This window comes from Lutra lutra, chromosome 8, assembly GCF_902655055.1.
Source record: "Lutra lutra chromosome 8, mLutLut1.2, whole genome shotgun sequence".
NCBI classification, from domain to species: Eukaryota; Metazoa; Chordata; class Mammalia; order Carnivora; family Mustelidae; genus Lutra; species Lutra lutra.
The window spans coordinates 91647510-91668632 of NC_062285.1; the positions used below are offsets into that span (position 1 = coordinate 91647510).

The 21123-nt window shown below is 41.5% G+C and overlaps 2 protein-coding genes across 5 annotated transcripts in view; one reads left to right on the forward strand and one right to left on the reverse strand.

The window, feature by feature from the left end:
• The window catches only part of A2M (alpha-2-macroglobulin), a 42099-nt gene extending 39382 nt beyond the window's left edge, over nucleotides 1-2717 (forward strand). Inside the window, exons 33-36 of the mRNA XM_047743029.1 lie at nucleotides 569-637; nucleotides 1623-1725; nucleotides 2192-2233; nucleotides 2572-2717. Of these exons, the coding sequence (XP_047598985.1) occupies nucleotides 569-637; nucleotides 1623-1725; nucleotides 2192-2233; nucleotides 2572-2588 (231 nt within the window). The 3' untranslated portion in view covers nucleotides 2589-2717. The remainder of the gene's footprint in view (nucleotides 1-568; nucleotides 638-1622; nucleotides 1726-2191; nucleotides 2234-2571) is intronic.
• KLRG1 (killer cell lectin like receptor G1) overlaps nucleotides 1725-21123 on the reverse strand; it is an 85453-nt gene continuing 66054 nt past the window's right edge. For all 4 annotated transcript variants that reach the window (XM_047743046.1, XM_047743047.1, XM_047743043.1 and 1 more), the window contains one exon: nucleotides 1725-2648. In XM_047743046.1, the coding sequence (XP_047599002.1) occupies nucleotides 2592-2648 (57 nt within the window). In that variant the 3' untranslated portion in view covers nucleotides 1725-2591. The remainder of the gene's footprint in view (nucleotides 2649-21123) is intronic.

The window sequence follows — 21123 nt, forward strand, 5'->3', positions numbered from 1 at the left end:
GTCAGAAGAGCATGAAACTCTGGATCTTCAGGGTCATGAGCTTGAGCCACATGTTGGGTGTAGAGGGTTACTTAAATAAATAATAAATAAAACTTTTTTTAAAAAAAGAAGATAAAGCTTATGGCACCAGTGGAAAAAAATACAAAAATGACCAATAAACAAAAATGACCAATAAATATTAACTCTAATTATTACAGAAGTTCAGAGAAAAATGAGATTGCTGTAAGAGCAAGCAAAAAAAAAAGTTTTAAGAAAACCCTCCTTCATGAAGGAATAGAATGTACATTGAACTTCGAAATGCAGAAAATTCCCAACTTTAGGATACTTGTTTCACTTTTCTTCAGATACATCAACTTCACACATAGGTCATGTGTCCTACTAATATCAAACCCTGCATCCCAATTATCTCTCATTTTTTATGTAAAAACATTATCATCTTCACTTACAAAAATCACTTGAAGAAACTTTACCCTCAGGCTTAATTTGGTAATAAAAATTCTTCGTTTCTCTGGTTTTCCCAGAGGCTTCATCTGTTTATTAACATTTGTGATGTATTAATTTTCTTCAGCTTGAAAGATCTAACCATGTGAGCCGAACAGAAGTCAGCAACAATCATGTTTTGATTTATCTGGATAAGGTGAGAGTCCTGCCAAACTAATTGCAAAAAAATATAGGTAATATATAGGTAATAATCTCTTGAAGGGAGATATACTAATCCTATCCTAAGGAAAGTGAATGAAGGCATTTTGGAGACATCGCCTCCATGGCAAAAGTTTGAGCATTCTAATATTAATTCCAGTAAATACTCTCCTCTTCTTTATCTGAAATTCATGTAAGACTGTGGGAAAAAAATGACCATTATAATATGGGGATATGAATACTTCTTGGACCTCATAAACAAAAAATTCTCTGCACAATGTGTTTATGTCCATAACCTATTTTTGAAGATATCAAGTAATATAAGAAAGAAACCCGATGGTTTCTTTCTTATATTATTATATCAACATCAACATAATTGATGTTATATATTACATATTACATATATCATACCTCAGATATATCAATTATATAATTCACAGCTAAATTATTATATCAACAGTATAAAAGAGGGAAATACTGACCATTTCAGCAAGGATACACCATAAAATGATAAGATCAGTCAACCAATAAGCCAATCTCATTTTATAGTTCTTTGTTCTAACATAATTTATTCATCTTATACTTACAGACATTATATTTTACAAGTTTTGTGAAATTTTAATAAGGCTGAATGATAGATCTTTTGTATGACTTGTTAAGCCAACACAGTATTTCTACAAGATAGAGAAGTAAAACTATACCAAATCTCTGGATACGGAAAAACGAATATCGCCATTCACCCAACAAAATCATGTATCATTCACCCTTTACAAAGAGCCCATGGACCAGTATTGATCAGAGTATATGAATTGTTTGGGTTATTTAAGCAAAATTTAGGGATATTTTCATTCACCCTGGGAGCTTTCTGTGCCACTTAAGGACACTGTTAGTCGATAAAAAGTTTTTCTCTCCAAAAGTAGATGACTAATTAAACTCATTCAAAGAAGAGAGAAGAAAGCTTGTAATTCCCTTTTGCTTTCTAGGTGACAAATCAGACACTCAGCATGTCCTTCATGGTTCTGCAAGATGTCCCAGTAATAGAGCTGAAGCCAGCCATAGTGAAAGTCTATGATTACTATGAGACAGGTGAGTGTGAACAACTTTGACTTAGAAATTAAATTTCTGGTCACAAAAAATTTAGATTTGAGAAATGTGTGGGGGCAACTTATTATATTGTTCTTTAATTTTGTCCCCATCAAGTCTGACTCTTCTCTGTCTTCTATACATATTATAGAAACTATCTATCATACTAATACATCAACTACTAACACAGACCACCTGTAGGATATTTAGTTCCCTTTTCTTCAGATAAATCAACTGCAAAACAATGTGAGACTTAAATACATAGAACATTTGAACTGTCTTTCAGAAGTTTAGGGGAAAGAAATATACTGTATTTGAAGAGTTAACATATAAAACAGCAAGGAATGTATGAAATGAATGATGCTGATGTTTCTGATACAATTCTTCCCATAATAAAATATTTTTTAACTGACCTGTATTCCATAAATCTTTCCCTCTCACTTCACCTAATGGTTTTGTTTTCATTCAGATGAGTTTGCAATTGCTGAGTATGATGCTCCTTGCAGCAAAGGTAAGTAATGCACTTTCCTTCCAAATGCAATCAGAACCCCTTGGCATGTCTCTTACATCCCTCCATAAAATTCTGGCTAACTATTTTTCATAAACATCGTCTTGCTCACAGTGCAACTTATTATAGAAAAATGCATTTATTGGGAAAGGGCCACTGATGGTCAAACTTCACATAGTTCATAGGATTATTTGTTGGATACATATAAGTAATAAATCTCAGTTCCCACTATACTAATCAGGCCTCCTTAGACAGTATGCTACCCAGATCTGAGGGATGGAAGAGTCACTACTCAGGAAGCCCGAGTCCATCTTGATTCTCTCTTCTTTCCACTATCACAGATCATGGAAATGCCTGAAGATCACGAACGACAATGAAAACTGCTTTGCTGGGGTCCCTGTTCCACGGACTGAGGTCTCTGTGGAAGAAAAGAATTTTTGTGATCTATGAAGATTTGAAATAAACCTTTTTTTCTGGTTGATCTTTATCACTGTTTCCTCATTCATTCAATAAACATTTATTACATTTCCATATAATTCCCGTAGATTCCTGGGGTTAAAAATTCATAGAAATCAAGGGTTGAGGGACTTCAGAAAATGAGAACTATTACAGCGATGTCGGTCTAAGCGACCTTCATTAAGGGTTGCAAAGAAAGTATTGAATTATGCCCTAGGACAGTGTGAAGCGTGTTTGGTTACAGGAATACCCTAAGAAAAAGTCAGCGTGCATTTTAGGACTAGAAAAGAATTTCCACATTAAAGGGAAATAATGAAATACAATGTTGGATAAGTTACATTGGGTGGCATCATCATTAGTTGGAACTTTACCTGAATAGGGGTTACATGTCCTCAGAACCAAATCTGCCATTGACTTATGCAAGTGATTTGTCAGTTAACTGTGGGTCTCAGGTTCAATAAAGGATGACAGATGGAAAATGCTTAAAGGGTGACACATTAGAAGCAAGCTCTCTTAAGAGCGCCTGAGTGGCTCAGACAGTTGAGTTTGGGACTCTTGATTTTGGCTCAAGTCATGATCTTGGTGTCATGGGATCGAGCGCCATGTGGGACTCTCTCCCTCTCTCCCTCTCCCACAGCCCCTCCCCCCGACTCTCTCTCTCTCAAAAGAAAGTGAGCTCTCTTAGAAGAAAGGGTATATAGGACTCAAAAGCCCAAATAAGTATGTTATATTGGAGTATTTTTTTTTCCCAGAACATCGAGCCAGGATCAAAGGATAGGTGTAAACTCAAGGAGGAATTCAGAGGCAGAAATCACTGCCCAGGGGCGCCTGGATGGCTCAGCGGGTTAGGGCCTCTGCCTTCAGCTCAGGTCATGATCCCAGGGTCCTGGGATAGAGCCCTGATTCGGGTTCTCTGCTCGGCGGGAAGCCTGCTTCCTCCTCTCTCTCTGCCTGCCTCTCTGCCTACTTGTGATCTCCCTCTGTCACATAAATAAATAAAATCTTAAAAAAAAAAAAAAAAAAAAAAAGAGGGACGCCTGGGTGGCTCAGTGGGTTAAGCCACTGCCTTCGGCTCAGGTCATGATCCCAGGGTCCTGGGATGGAGTCCCGAGTTGGGCTCCTTGCTCGGCGGGGAACCTGCTTCTCTCTCTGCCTCTGCCTGCCTCTCTGCCTGCTTGTGTGTACTCACTTGCTCTCTCTCTCTCTCTGGCAAATAAATAAAATCTTTAAAAAAAAAAAAAAGAAGAAAGAAAGAAATCAGTGTCCCCAGAATACCCAGTCTCTATATTTTCTTTGTGGTAAGTATTGAAAGCATTTATTTATGGGTGGAGGGACAGAAGCCTCAGGAGTTCACGGAGATCTCTGGAGTTGTCCTAGGAGTCCATGTCTTCATTTGGGCTAGTTTGACTGAAGCTTGGATGGTATCAGCTAAGAACTCTCAAGGACTTTGAAGTTCAAATGTTCTTAGCTCTATCCCTGGACTGGGCAAAAGTAAAAGATAAAAGCTATCACTGAATTTCACACATTCAGGCGCCCCCCCACAACTTGAATCCCAGATCACTTGCCCAGCTGCAGTAGCACAGCCGAGACCCCACACAGAAAAATTCACGGCGATGACGAAGCATAAGATTTATTCAGCACAAACTCAATAACCAGGGCCAAGCTAAAATCCTTCCAAAAACATAGGGAAGAAATTATTATCCTAATGGTGAAGTGGTCAGGGACTGGGTTTCCCTCTTCTGCGAATCCTCTTCCTTCCACATTTTACATTATTTGCAGTGTCATATGGTAGGGAAAAAGCACATGTTTTCACAGATGTGGAAAATGGAATGGACTCAAAATTCAACTCTGCTACTAAGCACCTATGGAATCTTAACTCGCACTTAATTCCTCTCAAAACTCAGTCTTCTCATCGGTAAAGAAGGAAATCATTATCACCCTCCACAGGTGTGTGTGAGGGTGCAAAGACATCCACTGGAAGATGTTATTTATTTGACCAAGACACAGAGAGAGAGGGAACACTGTGGAGGCAAAGAAAAACAAGGCTGTACTAGCCCTGACATAAGTAGAGCCGTCTTGACAAAACAAAAGCTGGCACTTTGTACCCTGTCTCCACCCACTCCCCTCCCCTCGGTAGTATGTGTGACATCCTCAGCCACCCCGGGCTGCCCTAAAAGAAAAACAAATAGTTAACTTGCAGAGATCACAATCCTGCAGGACAGAGTCTCCCTTGGTTTACAAATGTCCTGGAGATTTACAACAAAGAAGCTATCTTAACAATAGCCCAATTTCCAGAGGCAAATAACTCAGTTCCCCCAGCCCTAATGTTGCCCTCCCCACCATAAAACTGAAGGAGGCTGAGGCAGAAGGAAATGGAAATAAAGTTAAATTTCTTCTAAACCCAAATCTCACTAACAAGGACACTTGATAGGAGAAATGTGAAACTTTATCTCTAAACCTCCAAGATAGTGTCGAGAATCATTCCCAAGCATATGGCCCACTGATATACATCTAAAGGGTCTCACGAGAAGATTTTCAGTAATAAATAACCTTTCTCCCAACAATAGCTAGCCCCGCAAGGTCCTGGAGACCTTGCTTCCAAAATTCCTTAGAGACTTACAACAGCCCCTTTGTCCTCACCCACCGCCGAGTCCACCCCTACTCTGCCTTTAAAACCTCTGACTGTAATCTGGTTTGGGGTCCAAGTCCCTACTCCGCTGTGTCGGGTATACTTGGGCCCAAGCTTAAGCTTGCTGAATAAACCCTCGTATGTTTACATCGGTGTTGGCTCCTTAGCGGTCTCTCGGACGCGAAAACTCGGGCATAACAAACACAAGCAGGAGGAGAGGGAGAGGGAGAAGCAGGCTTCCTGCCTAGCAAGGAGCCCGATCCGGGACTCGATGCCAGGAGCTGAGCGGCAGGTGCTCAAGAAGGCAGATGCACAACTAACTCAGTCATCCAGGCGCCCCAATTAAATGATGTTTTAAAGCCTGCCAGTAATAACATGATCTGTCCAAGGGAAATCTGTTCAGAAGTGGGGATGCTCAAGGTTGTTTCTGAACAATAATAACAATGCACTGGAAAGCAATTAACCACAAAAAAGCAAATGTGAAATGGCTTACCATCTTAAAAATTACATTTTGAAGTCCAATCATTTTCTCCAATTTCCTATGCACAGAGTTAATAGAAATCTGAGGCTTTAAAAATATATTGGAAAATGCAAGTAATTGGGTCAATGCTCTTGTATTCATTGAGCTGGCAGAGAAGGGAGTGGGGAGATAACAAGGCAGGAGGAGGGGTGCATCAGGCCTAAGCCTGAGCGGCTCCTGAAATGGTTAATGAAATATGACACCAAAGACACAGATAGTAAGAGAAAAAATAAGTAAACAGACCTTCGTTAAAATTAGAAACATCATGCATCAACGGACACTTTCATTTTTTTTTAAGATTTTATGTATTTATTTGACAGAGATCACAAGTAGGCAGAGAGGCAGGCAGAGAGAGAGAAAGGGGGAAGCAGGCTCCCCCAACAGATACTTCCAAAGAGTAAATAACGACCCACACAATGGAGGACAATATTTGCAAATCACTTATCTGATAGGAGTATGACATCCAGAATATAGACAGAACTTATAAATCAACAACAAAAACAGAACCCAGTTTAAAAACATCAAAGTTGGGACACCTGGGTGGCTCAGTCAGTTAAGCGGTGCCTTCGACTCGGGTCATAATCCTAGTGTCCTGGGATCGAGTCCCACATCAGTCTCCTCCATCGGCGGGGAGACTGCTTCTCCCTCTGCCTCTGCCTGCCACTCTGCCTGCCTGTGCATGCTCTCTCTCTCTCTCTGACAAATAAATAAACATAAAATCTTTATAAATAAATAAATAAAAACGTCAAAGCACTTGAATAGAGATTTCTCCAAAGAAGATACAAAAATGGCAAATACATACACAACAGACACTCAACACCATTAGTCATCAGGGAAATGTAAATCAAAACTACAATTGCCTTTAAAGCCTACTAGGATGAGTAATAAAAAAAAAAAAAAGGAAAATAACAGTCGTTGCCCAGGATGTAGAGAAATTTTAACCCTTATATATTGCTCCTAAGAAGGTAAAACCCATAGCCACTAGGAAAACACTTAGTGATTCCTCAAAAGATTAAACACTGAATTACTGTATGATTCAACAACTCCACTCCTAAGGACCAACTCACCCCAAAGATCTGAAAACAGCAGCTCAAACAGATACTCGTACACCCCTGTTCACAGCAGCATTATTCACAATAAGGTAGAAGTCAAGGGTCCATCATCAGATGAATGGAAAAACAAAATGTGCTGTATACTTGGGCTGGAACATTATTCAGCCGTAAAAAGAATGAAGTTCTGGTACACACTGCAACTGCAGGAAACTTGAAGACATTATGCCAAGTGAAGTGAGCCAGATGCACAAGGACAAAAACACTGTCTGATTCCACTTGTATGAAGTTATCTAGAATAGGCAAATTAATAGACAAGAGGTAGATTAGGGGCTACTGGGGGCAGGTGGAAGATGGGCGGTGTGGCTATTGCGTAGTGAGTAGAGAGTTTGTCTTATGTCTTAGGAATGATGAAAAGGCTTCTTTAGGGGTACCTGGGTAGCTCAGTCGTTAAGCTCTGCCTTCGGCTCAGGTCATGATCCCAGGGTCCTGGGATCAAGCCCCAAATCAGGCTCCCTGCTCAGCAGGAAGCCTGCTTCTCCCTCTCCCACTCCCCCTGCTTGTGTTCCCTCTCTCGCTGTCTCTCTCTGTCAAATAAATAAATAAAATCTTTAAAGGAAAAAAAGAAAAGAAAAGGCTTCTTCAGAACTAGTAGGAATGGTTGCACAACATTGCATATGTAATTAATGCCACTGGGTTGTACATTTAAACAATGGTTAAAATGGAAAATTTTATACTGACATTTTTTCCACCAATTTTTGAAAAACAAAAAAAAATAGAAACCAGGGGGGAGGAGTCAAGATGGCGGAGAAGTAGCAGGCTGAGACTACTTCGGGTAGCGGGAGATCAGCTAAATAGCTTATCTAAAGATTGCAAACACCTACAAATCCAACGGGAGATTGAAGAGAAGAAGAACAGCAATTCCAGAAACAGAAAATCAACCACTTTCTGCAAGGTAGGACTGGCGGAGAAGTGAATCCAAAGCGACGGGAAGATAGACCGCGGGGGGAGGGGCCGGCTCCCGGCGAGCGGCGGAGCAACAGAGCAAAATCAGGACTTTTAAAAGTGTGTTCCGCTGAGGGACATCGCTCCAGAGGCTTAACTGGAAGCCCAGGCGGGGTCAGCGCGGCCTCAGGTCCCGCAGGGTCGCAGAAGGATCGGGGGTGTCTGAGTGTCACAGAGCTTACCGGTATTAGAACAGGGAAGCCGGCTGCAGAGACAGAGCCGAGGAGTGACTCTCAGCTCGGGGTTGCCTTGAACCGGTCGCAGGCTCGGTCAGCTCGGAGCGTGGCCGGAGGCCAGGGTGGCGGGAGTTATTGGGCGCTGTTCTCTGAGGGCGCACTGAGGAATGGGGCCCCGGGCTCTCGGCTCCTCCGGGCCGGAGACTGGGAGGCCGCCATCTTCATTCCCGTCCTCCGGAACTCTACGGAAAGCGCTCAGGGAAAAAAAGCTCCCGAAAGCGAACCCGAGCGGATTACTCAGCGCGGCCCCGGGTAAGGGCGGTGCAACTCCGCCTGGGGCAAAGACGCTTGAGAATCACTACAACAGGCCCCTCACCCAGAAGATCAACGGGAAACCCAGCCAGGACCAAGTTCACCTACCAAGGAGAGCGGCGGAATTCCAGAGGAGAAGAAAGCAAAGCACGGAACTCATGGCTTTCTCCCCATGATTTTTTAGCCTTGCAGTTAATTTAATTTTTTTTTCTTTTTCAATTTTTTTTTCTTTTTCTCCTGCTGAATTTTTTTTAACTTTTACCGTTTTCTTTTTTTAACGTTTTTTAAATAGTTTATCTAATATATATATTTTTTTTCCTCTTTTTATATTTTTTCTTTATCGGCTTTCTTTTTTTTAATAGTTTCTTTTTTTTTTTCTTTCTTTCTGAACCCCTTTTTATCCCCTTTCTCCCCCCTCACAATTCGGGATCTCTTCTGATTTGGCTAAAGCATATTTTCCTGGGGTTGTTGCCACCCTTTTAGTATTTTACTTGCTCCTTCATGAACTCTTATCTGGACAAAATGACAAGGCGGAAAAATTCACAACAAAAAAAAAGAACAAGAGGCAGTACCAAAGGCTAGGGACCTAATCAATACAGACATTGGTAATATGTCAGATATAGAGTTCAGAATGATGATTCTCAAGGTTCTAGCCGGGCTTGAAAAAGGCATGGAAGATATTAAAGCAACCCTCTCAGGAGATATAAAAGCCCTTTCTGGAGAAATAAAAGAACTAAAATCTAACCAAGTTGAAATCAAAAAAGCTATTAATGAGGTGCAATCAAAAATGGAGGCTCTCACTGCTAGGATAAATGAGGCAGAAGAAAGAATTAGCGATATAGAAGACCAAATGACAGAGAATAAAGAAGCTGAGCAAAAGAGGGACAAACAGCTACTGGACCACGAGGGGAGAATTCGAGAGATAAGTGACACCATAAGACGAAACAACATTAGAATAATTGGGATTCCAGAAGAAGAGGAAACAGAGAGGGGAGCAGAAGGTATATTGGAGAGAATTATTGGAGAGAATTTCCCCAATATGGCAAAGGGAACAAGCATCAAAATCCAGGAGGTTCAGAGAATCCCCCTCAAAATCAATAAGAATAGGTCCACACCCCGTCACCTAATAGTAAAATTGACAAGTCTTAGTGACAAAGAAAAGATTCTGAAAGCAGCCCGGGAAAAGAAGTCTGTAACGTACAATGGTAAAAATATTAGATTGGCAGCAGACTTATCTACAGAGACCTGGCAGGCCAGAAAGAGCTGGCATGATATATTCAGAGTACTAAATGAGAAAAACATGCAGCCAAGAATACTATATCCAGCTAGGCTATCATTGAAAATAGAAGGAGAGATTAAAAGCTTCCAGGACAAACAAAAACTGAAAGAATTTGCAAATACCAAACCAGCTCTACAGGAAATACTGAAAGGGGTCCTCTAAGCAAAGAGAGACCCTAAAAGTAGTAGATCAGAAAGAAACAGAGACAATATACAATAACAGTCACCTTACAGGCAATACAATGGCACTAAATTCATATCTCTCAATACTTACCCTGAATGTTAATGGGCTAAATGCCCCAATCAAAAGACACAGGGTATCAGAATGGATAAAAAAACAAAAACCATCTATATGTTGCCTACAAGAAACTCATCTTAAACCCGAAGACACCTCCAGGTTTAAAGTGAGGGGGTGGAAAAGAATTTACCATGCTAATGGACATCAGAAGAAAGCAGGAGTGGCAATCCTTATATCAGATCAATTAGATTTTAAGCCAAAGACTATAATAAGAGATGAGGAAGGACACTATATCATACTCAAAGGAACTGTCCAACAAGAAGATCTAACAATTTTAAATATCTATGCCCCTAACGTGGGAGCAGCCAACTATATAAACCAATTAATAACAAAATCAAAGAAACACATCGACAAGAATACAATAATAGTAGGGGATTTTAACACTCCCCTCACTGAAATGGACAGATCATCCAAGCAAAAGATCAACAAGGAAATCAAGGCCTTAAATGACACACTGGACCAGATGGACATCACAGATATATTCAGAACATTTCATCCCAAAACAACAGAATACACATTCTTCTCTAGTGCACATGGAACATTCTCCAGAATAGATCACATTCTTGGTCCTAAATCAAGTCTCAACCGGTATCAAAAGATTGGGATCATTCCCTGCATATTTTCAGACCACAATGCTCTAAAGCTAGAACTCAATCACAAGAGGAAATTTGGAAAGAACCCAAATACATGGAGACTAAACAGCATCCTTCTAAAGAATGAATGGGTCAACCAGGAAATTAAAGAAGAATTGAAAAAATTTATGGAAACAAATGATAAAGAAAACACAACGGTTCAGAATCTGTGGGACACAACAAAGGCAGTCCTGAGAGGAAAATATATAGCGGTACAAGCCTTTCTCAAGAAACAAGAAAGATCTCAGGTACACAACCTAACCCTACACCTAAAGGAGCTGGAGAAAGAACAAGAAAGAAACCCTAAACCCAGCAGGAGAAGAGAAATCATAAAGATCAGAGCAGAAATCAATGAAATAGAAACCAAAAAAACAATAGAACAAATCAACGAAACTAGGAGCTGGTTCTTTGAAAGAATTAATAAGATTGATAAACCCCTGGCCAGACTTATCAAAAAGAAAAGAGAAAGGACCCAAATAAATAAAATCATGAATGAAAGAGGAGAGATCACAACGAACACCAAAGAAATACTGACAATTATAAGAACATACTATGAGCAACTCTATGCCAACAAATTTGACAATCTGGAAGAAATGGATGCATTCCTAGAGACATATAAACTACCACAACTGAACCAGGAAGAAATGGAAAGCCTGAACAGACCCATAACCAGTAAGGAGATTGAAACAGTCATCAAAAATCTCCAAACAAACAAAAGCCCAGGGCCAGACGGCTTCCCGGGGGAATTCTACCAAACATTTAAAGAAGAACTAATTCCTATTCTCCTGAAACTGTTCCAAAAAATAGAAATAGAAGGAAAACTTCCAAACTCATTTTATGAGGCCAGCATCACCTTGATCCCAAAACCAGACAAGGATCCCAACAAAAAAGAGAACTACAGACCAATATCCTTGATGAACACAGATGCAAAAATTCTCGCCAAAATACTAGCCAATAGGATTCAACAGTACATTAAAAGGATTATTCACCACGACCAAGTGGGATTTATTCCAGGGCTGCAAGGCTGGTTCAACATCCGCAAATCAATCAATGTGATACAACACATTAATAAAAGAAAGAACAAGAACCATATGATACTCTCCATAGATGCTGAAAAAGCATTTGACAAAGTACAGCATCCCTTCCTGATCAAAACTCTTCAAAGTGTAGGGATAGACGGCACATACCTCAATATTATCAAAGCCATCTATGAAAAACCCACCGCAAATATCATTCTCAATGGAGAAAAACTGAAAGCTTTTCCGCTAAGGTCAGGAACACGGCAGGGATGTCCGTTATCACCACTGCTATTCAACATAGTACTAGAAGTCCTAGCCTCAGCAATCAGACAACAAAAGGAAATTAAAGGCATCCATATCGGCAAAGAAGAAGTCAAACTATCACTCTTCGCAGATGATATGATACTCTATGTGGAAAACCCAAAAGACTCCACTCCAAAACTGCTAGAACTTGTACAGGAATTCAGTAAAGTGTCAGGATATAAAATCAATGCACAGAAATCAGTTGCATTTCTCTACACCAACAACAAGACAGAAGAAAGAGAAATTAAGGAGTCCATCCCATTTACAATTGCACCCAAAACTATAAGATACCTAGGAATAAACCTAACCAAAGTGACTAAGAATCTATACTCAGAAAACTATAAAGTACCCATGAAAGAAATTGAGGAAGACACAAAGAAATGGAAAAATGTTCCATGCTCCTGGATTGGAAGAATAAATATTGTGAAAATGTCTATGCTACCTAAAGCAATCTACACATTTAATGCAATTCCTATCAAAGTACCATCCATTTTTTTCAAAGAAATGGAACAAATAATCCTAAAATTTATATGGAACCAGAAAAGACCTCGAATAGCCAAAGCAATATTGAAAAAGAAAGCCATCACAATTCCGGACTTCAAGCTCTATTACAAAGCTGTCATCATCAAGACAGCATGGTACTGGCACAAAAACAGACACATAGATCAATGTAACAGAATAGAGAGCCCAGAAATGGACCCTCAACTCTATGGTCAACTCATCTTCGACAAAGCAGGAAAGAATGTCCAATGGAACAAAGACAGCCTCTTCAATAAATGGTGTTGAGAAAATTGGACAGCCACATGCAGAAAAATGAAATTGGATCATTTCCTTACACCACACACGAAAATAGACTCAAAATGGATGAAGGATCTCAATGTGAGAAAGGAATCCATCAAAATCCTCGAGGAGAACACAGGCAGCAACCTCTTCGACGTCAGCCGCAGCAACATCTTCCTAGGAACATCACCAAAGGCAAGGGAAGCAAGGGCAAAAATGAACTTTTGGGATTTCATCAAGATCAAAAGCTTTTGCACAGCAAAGGAAACAGTGAACAAAACCAAAAGACAACTGACAGAATGGGAGAAGATATTTGCAAATGACATATCAGATAAAGGGCTAGTGTCCAAAATCTATAAAGAACTTAGCAAACTCAACACCCAAAGAACAAATAATCCAATCAAGAAATGGGCAGAGGACATGAACAGACATTTCTGCAAAGAAGACATCCAGATGGCCAACAGACACATGAAAAAGTGCTCCATATCACTCGGCATCAGGGAAATACAAATCAAAACCACCATGAGATATCACCTCACACCAGTCAGAATGGCTAAAATTAACAAGTCAGGAAATGACAGATGCTGGCGAGGATGCGGAGAAAGGGGAACCCTCCTACACTGTTGGTGGGAATGCAAGGTGGTGCAACCACTCTGGAAAACAGCATGGAGGTTCCTCAAAATGTTGAAAATAGAACTACCCTATGACCCTGCAATTGCACTGCTGGGTATTTACCCTAAAGATACAAACGTAGTGATCTGAAGGGGCAAATGCACCGGAATGTTTATAGCAGCAATGTCTACAATAGCCAAACTATGGAAAGAACCTAGATGTCCATCTACAGACGAATGGATAAAGAAGAGGTGGTATATATACACAATGGAATACTATGCAGCCATCAAAAGAAATGAAATCTTGCCATTTGCGACGACGTGGATGGAATTAGAGGGTATCATGCTTAGCGAAATAAGTCAATCGGAGAAAGACAACTATCATATGACCTCCCTGATATGAGGGAGAGGAGATGCAACATGGGGGGTTGAGGGGGTAGGAGAAGAGTAATTGAAACAAGATGGGATTGGGAGGGAGACAAACCATAAGTGACTCTTAATCTCACAAAACTAACTGAGGGTTGATGGGGGGAGGGGGTTGGGAGAGGGGGTGGGGTTATGGATATTGGGGAGGGTATGTGCTATGGTGAGTGTTGTGAAGTGTGTAAACCTGGTGATTCGCAGACCTGTACCCCTGGGGATAAAAATATATGTTTATAAAGCTGTAAAAAAAAAAAAAAAAAAAGAAAGAAAGAAAGGATGAATACCCAAGTTTTGTAGCAACATGGATGGGACTGGAAGAGATTATGCTGAGTGAAATAAGTCAAGCAGAGTGAGTCAATTATCATATGGTTTCACTTATTTGTGGAGCATAACAAATAGCATGGAGGACAAGGGGAGATGGAGAGGAGAAGGGAGTTGTGGGAAATTGGAAGGGGAGGTGAACCATGAGAGACTATGGACTCTGAAAAACGATCTGAGAATTTTGAAGGGGTGGCGGGTGGGAGGTTGGGGGCACCAGGTGGTGGGTATTGTAGAGGGCACAGATTGCATGGAGCACTGGGTGTGGTGCAAAAATAATGAATACTGTTATGCTGAAAAAATAAAAAATTAAAAAAAAATAGAAACCATAATTTGGATATTGAAATGTAATAAAATGTAGTATTGCACAATATAACACTATAGGGCAGCTAAAATGAATTATCTGTCTCTTTATACGTAGCAACATGGCTTGTGAAACACTACAACTGGGAGAACATAGCAAATTTTAGACTGACTATATGCACAATGCTACCATTATAGAGAAAAAACACACAGCCGTGAGTTTTTTTCTCTTTTTCTCTTTCATCTATTACACATAGATGGATGTAAAACAGTGATTTTTTTTTTAAGATTTTACTTATTTATTTGACAGAGAGAGAAATCACAAGTGGGGGGGGGGGAGCAGGCTCCCCGCTGAGCAGAGAGCCCGATGAGGAGCTCCATCCTAGGACCCTGGGATCATGACCTGAGCCGAAGGCAGAGGCCTAACAACCCACTGAGCCACCCAGGCGCCCGGTGATTTTTTTTTTTTTTTTTTTTTAAATTCTAAATATCTCTCTGGAGAGTGTGGAAGACAGCAAATGGAGGGTAGTCACAGAGAACTTTCTCTTCACTTGTAATCATCTTTTTTTTTTTTCTAAGTATGCTTTCTATGCTTTTAAAAGAATGGAAAGAAAACTTCCCTGGAGAGAAACAAATAAATTAACAGTGGATATTTCTAAAACGGGAAGTAGAAGAGTAGGGCTGATGAATGGAAGCCTTTTTTATTTTTTCTCTTTAATCTTCTGCATTTTTACCCAGTGTGTTTCATATGTTACTTTTGTCAGTTTTTAAATGCTGAATGGCTTCCCCACGTTACAAGCAATATTTAAGGCTGAGACATTGTTATTACTACACCTATGAAATGTGATTATGAATTTATCTCTGATTTTTTATTGGAACATTCAGAAACTCTTCTTCTATTAGATGAAATTCTTAATTCTTTACACATAAATGGCAGATTTTACCCAGCTGGGGCAAGGAAAGAGAGAACTCAGCAAAATCAATGGGAAGTTTATGGGATCCCTTAGGGAAAAAAGTAAATACAATTGATTTGCATTTAAAATGCCCAGTTAGGGGGCACCTGGGTGGCTCAGTGGGTTAAGCCTCTGCCTTCGGCTCAGGTCATGATCCTAGGGTGCTGGGATTGAGGCCCGCATCGGGCTTTCTGCTCAGCGGGGAGCCTGCTTCCTCCTCTCTCTCTGCCTGCCTCTCTGCCTACTTGTGATCTCTCTCTCTGTCCAATAAATAAATAAAATCTTTAAAAAAATAATAATAAAATAAAATAAAATGTCCAGTGAGTCAGTTTGTTTAATTTGCCTTACAACCCAGAAAAAAGTTGAAAACAATAATAAAGCCTGGGTTTGGATTCCAGGCGTTGTCTGTTTGTGTTTGTTTTTAGCCCTCTATAACTGACCGGATGCTTGTGGACTATCACAAAAGATGTCTTTCATGCATCCTTAAAAAAAAAAAAAAGGCAAGATGGAGAGATATTAAAACTAGTCAAAAATTTTGCAGGGGATTAAACGAGCCATTGTTTTCACTGGACAATTGGCTTGGGTCATTTTGGGGAATAACAATAAAGAAACAAGATCTTAATGGTCAGAGGTTGACACGGTTACCAAAGTATTATATTTTTATCGCCTTTAGAAATGAATGAAATTGCCTAAATTACCAAATTCGTTTTTAAAATGAAAGAATTATAACCTGATGAATAGCAATGGTCTGAAAAACGTTTATTAGGTTTTTCATGTAGTGTATTCTGATTAGCCTCCCATAAAAACAGGTATAGAGAGTTAACATCAGAGCATAGTTGGGCTGGTATTCTGAGAAGAAAAAATTGGTCATGTCCAGTTATTGGGCTTTTTGCATTTGAAAGCAGTTAATATTTAACTAGACAAAATGTCCCTCAGCCACCGTAGGACTCGGGCAAAGTGCAGCTAATGTACTCTTACGTCATTTATTCTGATAAAGTTCAAATACAAGACAGAGACTCCTAGAATACAGGAAGACAGGAGAGTTAATCCAGCCACACTGTAATTGTCATGGGAAACAAACATTTCATACAGCTTTCCTGTGCATCTAGCCTCATAATCCCCATCTGTGTCCATTCTCAAATATTCCTGCTTTCTGTTTCATGTTAATGAACCACACGTTCACTCAACAGTCATTCATTGAGCAGCCACACTGTGGACCAACAGGAAACAGAACAGAAGGCAAAATCTCTGCCTTCAGAGAACTTAATATTCTAGAGGATGTAGAAAGATTAAAATATATATATATATATAAACAAGAAATTTAAATTGTAAATAAGAAATGTTTCCTGCTATGGAGGGGGAAAAGGGGAGGACTGAAGTAGGGATGGGGCGTGGCTACAGCTCCGCTCCGTGTAGGGGTGCAGGAAACACCTCTGTAAGAAAGTGTTGTAAAGTGTTGTGAAAGGTGAAAAAATACTACTTAGGGAAATGCTAATCACTCCTCAACTATATTAATGTGCTGCAAAAAGAATCAAGGTGTGTCCCAAATATTGAACCCTCAGCCCTCAAAGCAGTCTCCTTTAGCTGCAACAAAACCTTTGACTTACTACTATCCTGAGCAAATATTCTCATTTTCCACGTGTGCCATGATGTGGGAAAGTCTGGGGAACACTATTTTTTTTAAGATTTTTTAATTAATTTATTTATTTGACAGACAGAGACCACAAGTGGGCAGAGAAGCAGGTAGAGAGAGGAGGGGGAAGCAGGCTCCCCACAGAGCAGAGAGCCGAGCAGGACCCTGGGATCATGACCTGAGCCCAAGGCGGAGGCTTTAACCCACTGAGCCACCCAGGTGCCCCCGGGAACACTATTCTACTGAAGAAACTGCAGGCAATGACATGTCACTGGTAATAGGGTCTGAATCTTCCCAGTGTCCACAAACTGGGAGAGCTGAAAATCTCTTATCAGGACTCCATAAGCTAGTCGTTCTCGACAGAGGAGACCAGAGATGTCTTTGGTTATCACAACTGGGCAAATGCTATTGACATCTAATGGGTAAAGGCTGGGAGACGGCAAAACACACTACAATCACAGCACAGCCCCCCAGAATAAACCCTCACCTGACCCTAAATGTCCACAGTGCTGAGGTAGAGAGACTGTTCTCAGATGAGGAACATCTAAGATGTGGGTTCTGGCTATAGGATTTCCATTCCCTGGACCCTCTACTACCAGCATCTGCTTTGACCCACTTCTGGCCCTGCTGAGAGCCATGACCCCTATCAGGAGTCATCAGAACCTTGCCCAAGGTTCTTGCCAAATGCCACACACCCTGCTTGGAAGCCTTGGAGTGGGGCATTCTGTTTGCACAGAGCGCTGTCAGAAATAAATTCCTGTGAATTGGGGGGGTTTCTGAGACCAGGCAGAGTGCAAGGAGGGAGACACCATGCTTCTGATCTCTTGCACCATGGGGACAAGAAGATACGCTCTGTCACGTCTAGTTCTAATTCTTCTTGCCCTCAATGCGTGGAAGACCATGAGTACCACCCATAGCCCTATTTTATATTGTCCCCTTTCCTTCCAGGCTGTCTTCTCTTACCTCTTTCCATCGCTGTTTTCCCCACAAAATCTCCAACTGTATGCTTGAATGCCGCCTCCTACTCTAATATTACATAATTCTTTATCCTCTTTTTTGCTAAAGTAATTAACGTGACTGAACTTATATGCGATTTTATTGAGGAGAATTCCCTTCCTACGAGTCTGTCGCTGTTGGTTCATACCCTTCTCAGGAACTTCCCAGGTGAAATCTGAAACCAGCCCCTGGACATGGAGGGCAGAGAGAGACCAAATAAGCAAAGAGAACTTACACAGGGGCTGTGCTCAGCGGCTGCAAAGTGAGCAGATCTCTACAGCCACGCGCCAAATCTTAACCTGGGTTCAGTCACGTATACCACGCAGGTGTTCCCAGAGCAGCTTCTGGGAGTAGGAAAGGCAAGTTGAATATGTTCCAAGGCAAGATGGGTAAGGAGCCTCCGAGTGCCAAGGTCAAGCCCACGGGTCAACCCACAGTCATGTCCTCTTAACAACAGCCTCCAACATTCCACTGGCTCTTATAATTTCTTCCCCAGTGTGCGCTGAGAAGTCAGCAAGGGGGTTCACGAGGATGGAGGTGGCTCATTTTCTGGCTCTCTGGCTGAGCTGGCCAAAAATGCCACTGGAAGAATGCAGGTACAAGGAAGAGGAAAACACAGACTGAGACAAATATTCCCAAAATCAGTGACAATGTTTTCCAGCCAAAGCCCTATGATCCAAAGCACTGATTTCTTCAAAACTCTAGGCTGGGGATCAGATGTTTCCAGGTGTTTACTTGTATCCTTACGTGACTTAATAAGGATGATATATTAGCAGACTGACTCACTGAGTGTGAACACACAACATTCTGTTTGGAAAATGGTACAAGTACCTCCTTGTGAGACATAATGATGTCTAAGGCCAGCCTGTTTGAAGGACAACCCTTCTCTTTAGAGCCACTGCGGTACTCAGTAAGGGCAGGCTTTGCTGCTATCATTTGAGGCTTGCTGCATGAATTTAGGAAAGTTTTCTCTCTATGCCGTAATGCTTTCCAGGTCAATGGAGGGGACACAGGATCGTACCAGTGGAAAACAGAATGTGTCCACTTACCCTTGAGGAGAAGGAGATTGGCAGTTTAAGAGCTTGACCTGGTTGTACGTACCACAAACGCCGGTCAGGGAGACAGCACTGCCAGGCAGGAGGAGACAGTCCGAGGGAGAGAGATGCCAGACCAGGATTCCCATCTTTTCTTCAACACCAGGGGTACAGATGGCCCATCTCCAACTCCCTAAGGATTTGTTGTGACTCCCCCTCTAGATGTCCAGGGTCTCACATGCCCAGCGAGATCCCTGCAGGCTAGAGTAATCCAATCTATACAGGAGAGTCTGGATCCCACAGGGGACCATGAAGGACCGGGCGTGCATAATGTGGCTCATTTTCTCTGCCTCCTGCTGGGTCAGAGCAACACTGTGGCTCCTGTATCCTGCAGCAGCACAAACCACACCTGGAAACTTTCCTGGGTCTTCTGTGGGAAGCTGGCAGCTACTCAGTAAGCTCAGCGAGCCTGTATTCTCTGTCATGAGCATTTCCTGACTTGGGGGCTCCCCGCTAGCTGGGGGTGTTGTTGCTGTGTTTTTGTTTTCCTTTGCGTTACGAGCTGGAAGCCATGGAACATGTTATCTGTTTCCCCGTCAATCCCCATGACACCTCACTTTCCCGGGGATCCTCTTGGCCGCAGTGCACTGTGCGCAGTTCTCAAACAGCACATCAAAGCAGCAAGCGTATCCATGCAGAGGTCCACAAGCATGTGACATCTGGGCCAGCCCTCTCCACACAGACCTCTTTTTTTTTTTATTTAAACTATTTTTTTAAGATTTTATTTATTTATTTGACAGAGATCACAAGTAGGCAGAGAGGCAGGCAGAGAGAGAAGGAGGGAAGCAGGCTCCCTGCTGTGCAGAGAGCCAGATGCGGGGCTGATCCCAGGACCCTGAGATCATGACCTGAGCCGAAGGCAGAGGCTTAACCCACTGAGCCACCCAGGTGCCCCACTAATCACCTCTTGAGTCTAGATCAGTGTCTATAAAATGACCCTCACTGCTATACAGGACTCTTGTGAGGATCAAAATGCCTTGGAAATCATCAGGTGTGCTATCAACAGAAAGTATTAAACATGTTATCGGGAGTTGTGTTGCCACATTGCTTTTCAAGCTCCGAGTCAGGCTCCCAGCTCAGCCTTCTTCTCCCTCTCCCACTCCCCTTGGTTGTGATCCCTCTCTTGCTGTCTCTCTCTCTGTGTGTCAAAAAATAAATAAATAATCTTAAAAAAAAAAAAAAGAAGGAATAAGTATGGTGGCAAAGTTCTGAGGAGATAAGAAAGTGCAGAAGCAAAAGAAATAGATACAGGGTTAACTTATTTTTTTTTTTTTTAAAGCCAGTACTGTCTACTACCTGCTAGGCACTGTTCTCAGCATCGTGTTTGATATGTAATTCCAACTTCACAATCACTCTCTGATGTACCCAGTATGGTTAATACCATTTTTTAAAATGAGGAGACAGAGGTGTGGAGAATTCAGAAGCTTCCCAAGGTCCACCTGATGAGGAGGCAAAATTTGAAGCCCAGCATGCTAGCATCAATCTCTACCTAACTTCCCTCTGCTACTTAGCTATGGGAAAGAAAGAGTCTTCTTTGGAGACTTTAGATAATGGTAAGAGGCTTCATGCAGAAAGAGAGATGTGTTTAAAAGAAGAAGAATGTATGTGAGAGCAGAGAGCAGGTAAGAAAAATGGGGCAGAGAAAGCAGGAAAGGCCGAAGTTAGGGGTTTTGGGGAGACCCTCAGACAAATTCACCTCTGAGACCTGTGGGCATCACCAGGCAGTACTTGTCCCTTTCTTGCGGAAAGCATAGGGGATTGACAGACTCTGGGCAGTGCTGCTAACACGGCAATAGGCCTTTCCCAAAATTCAAACCACACTGGAGAAGAGGAAAGGTAACATCTACAAAATTTCTTGCTTAAAGCTTCTTTGAAGATGATGTTGCCTTATTTCCTTCCTAGAGTACAGAAAGAAAAGAGCCCTTCAGTATTCCAAAAGAGCTAGCAGACTTATGACTGGATAGTATCATAAGAGCCAAGACTCTTCTCTACATGATCACAATGAAAGGGTCAGAGAACCTCTACCCTCAGCCTCAATCTGGCCATGCCCACAGGCTCTCTCTCATACAAGACAAATGCTCTCACTCTGTTAGATGCCCCAATCA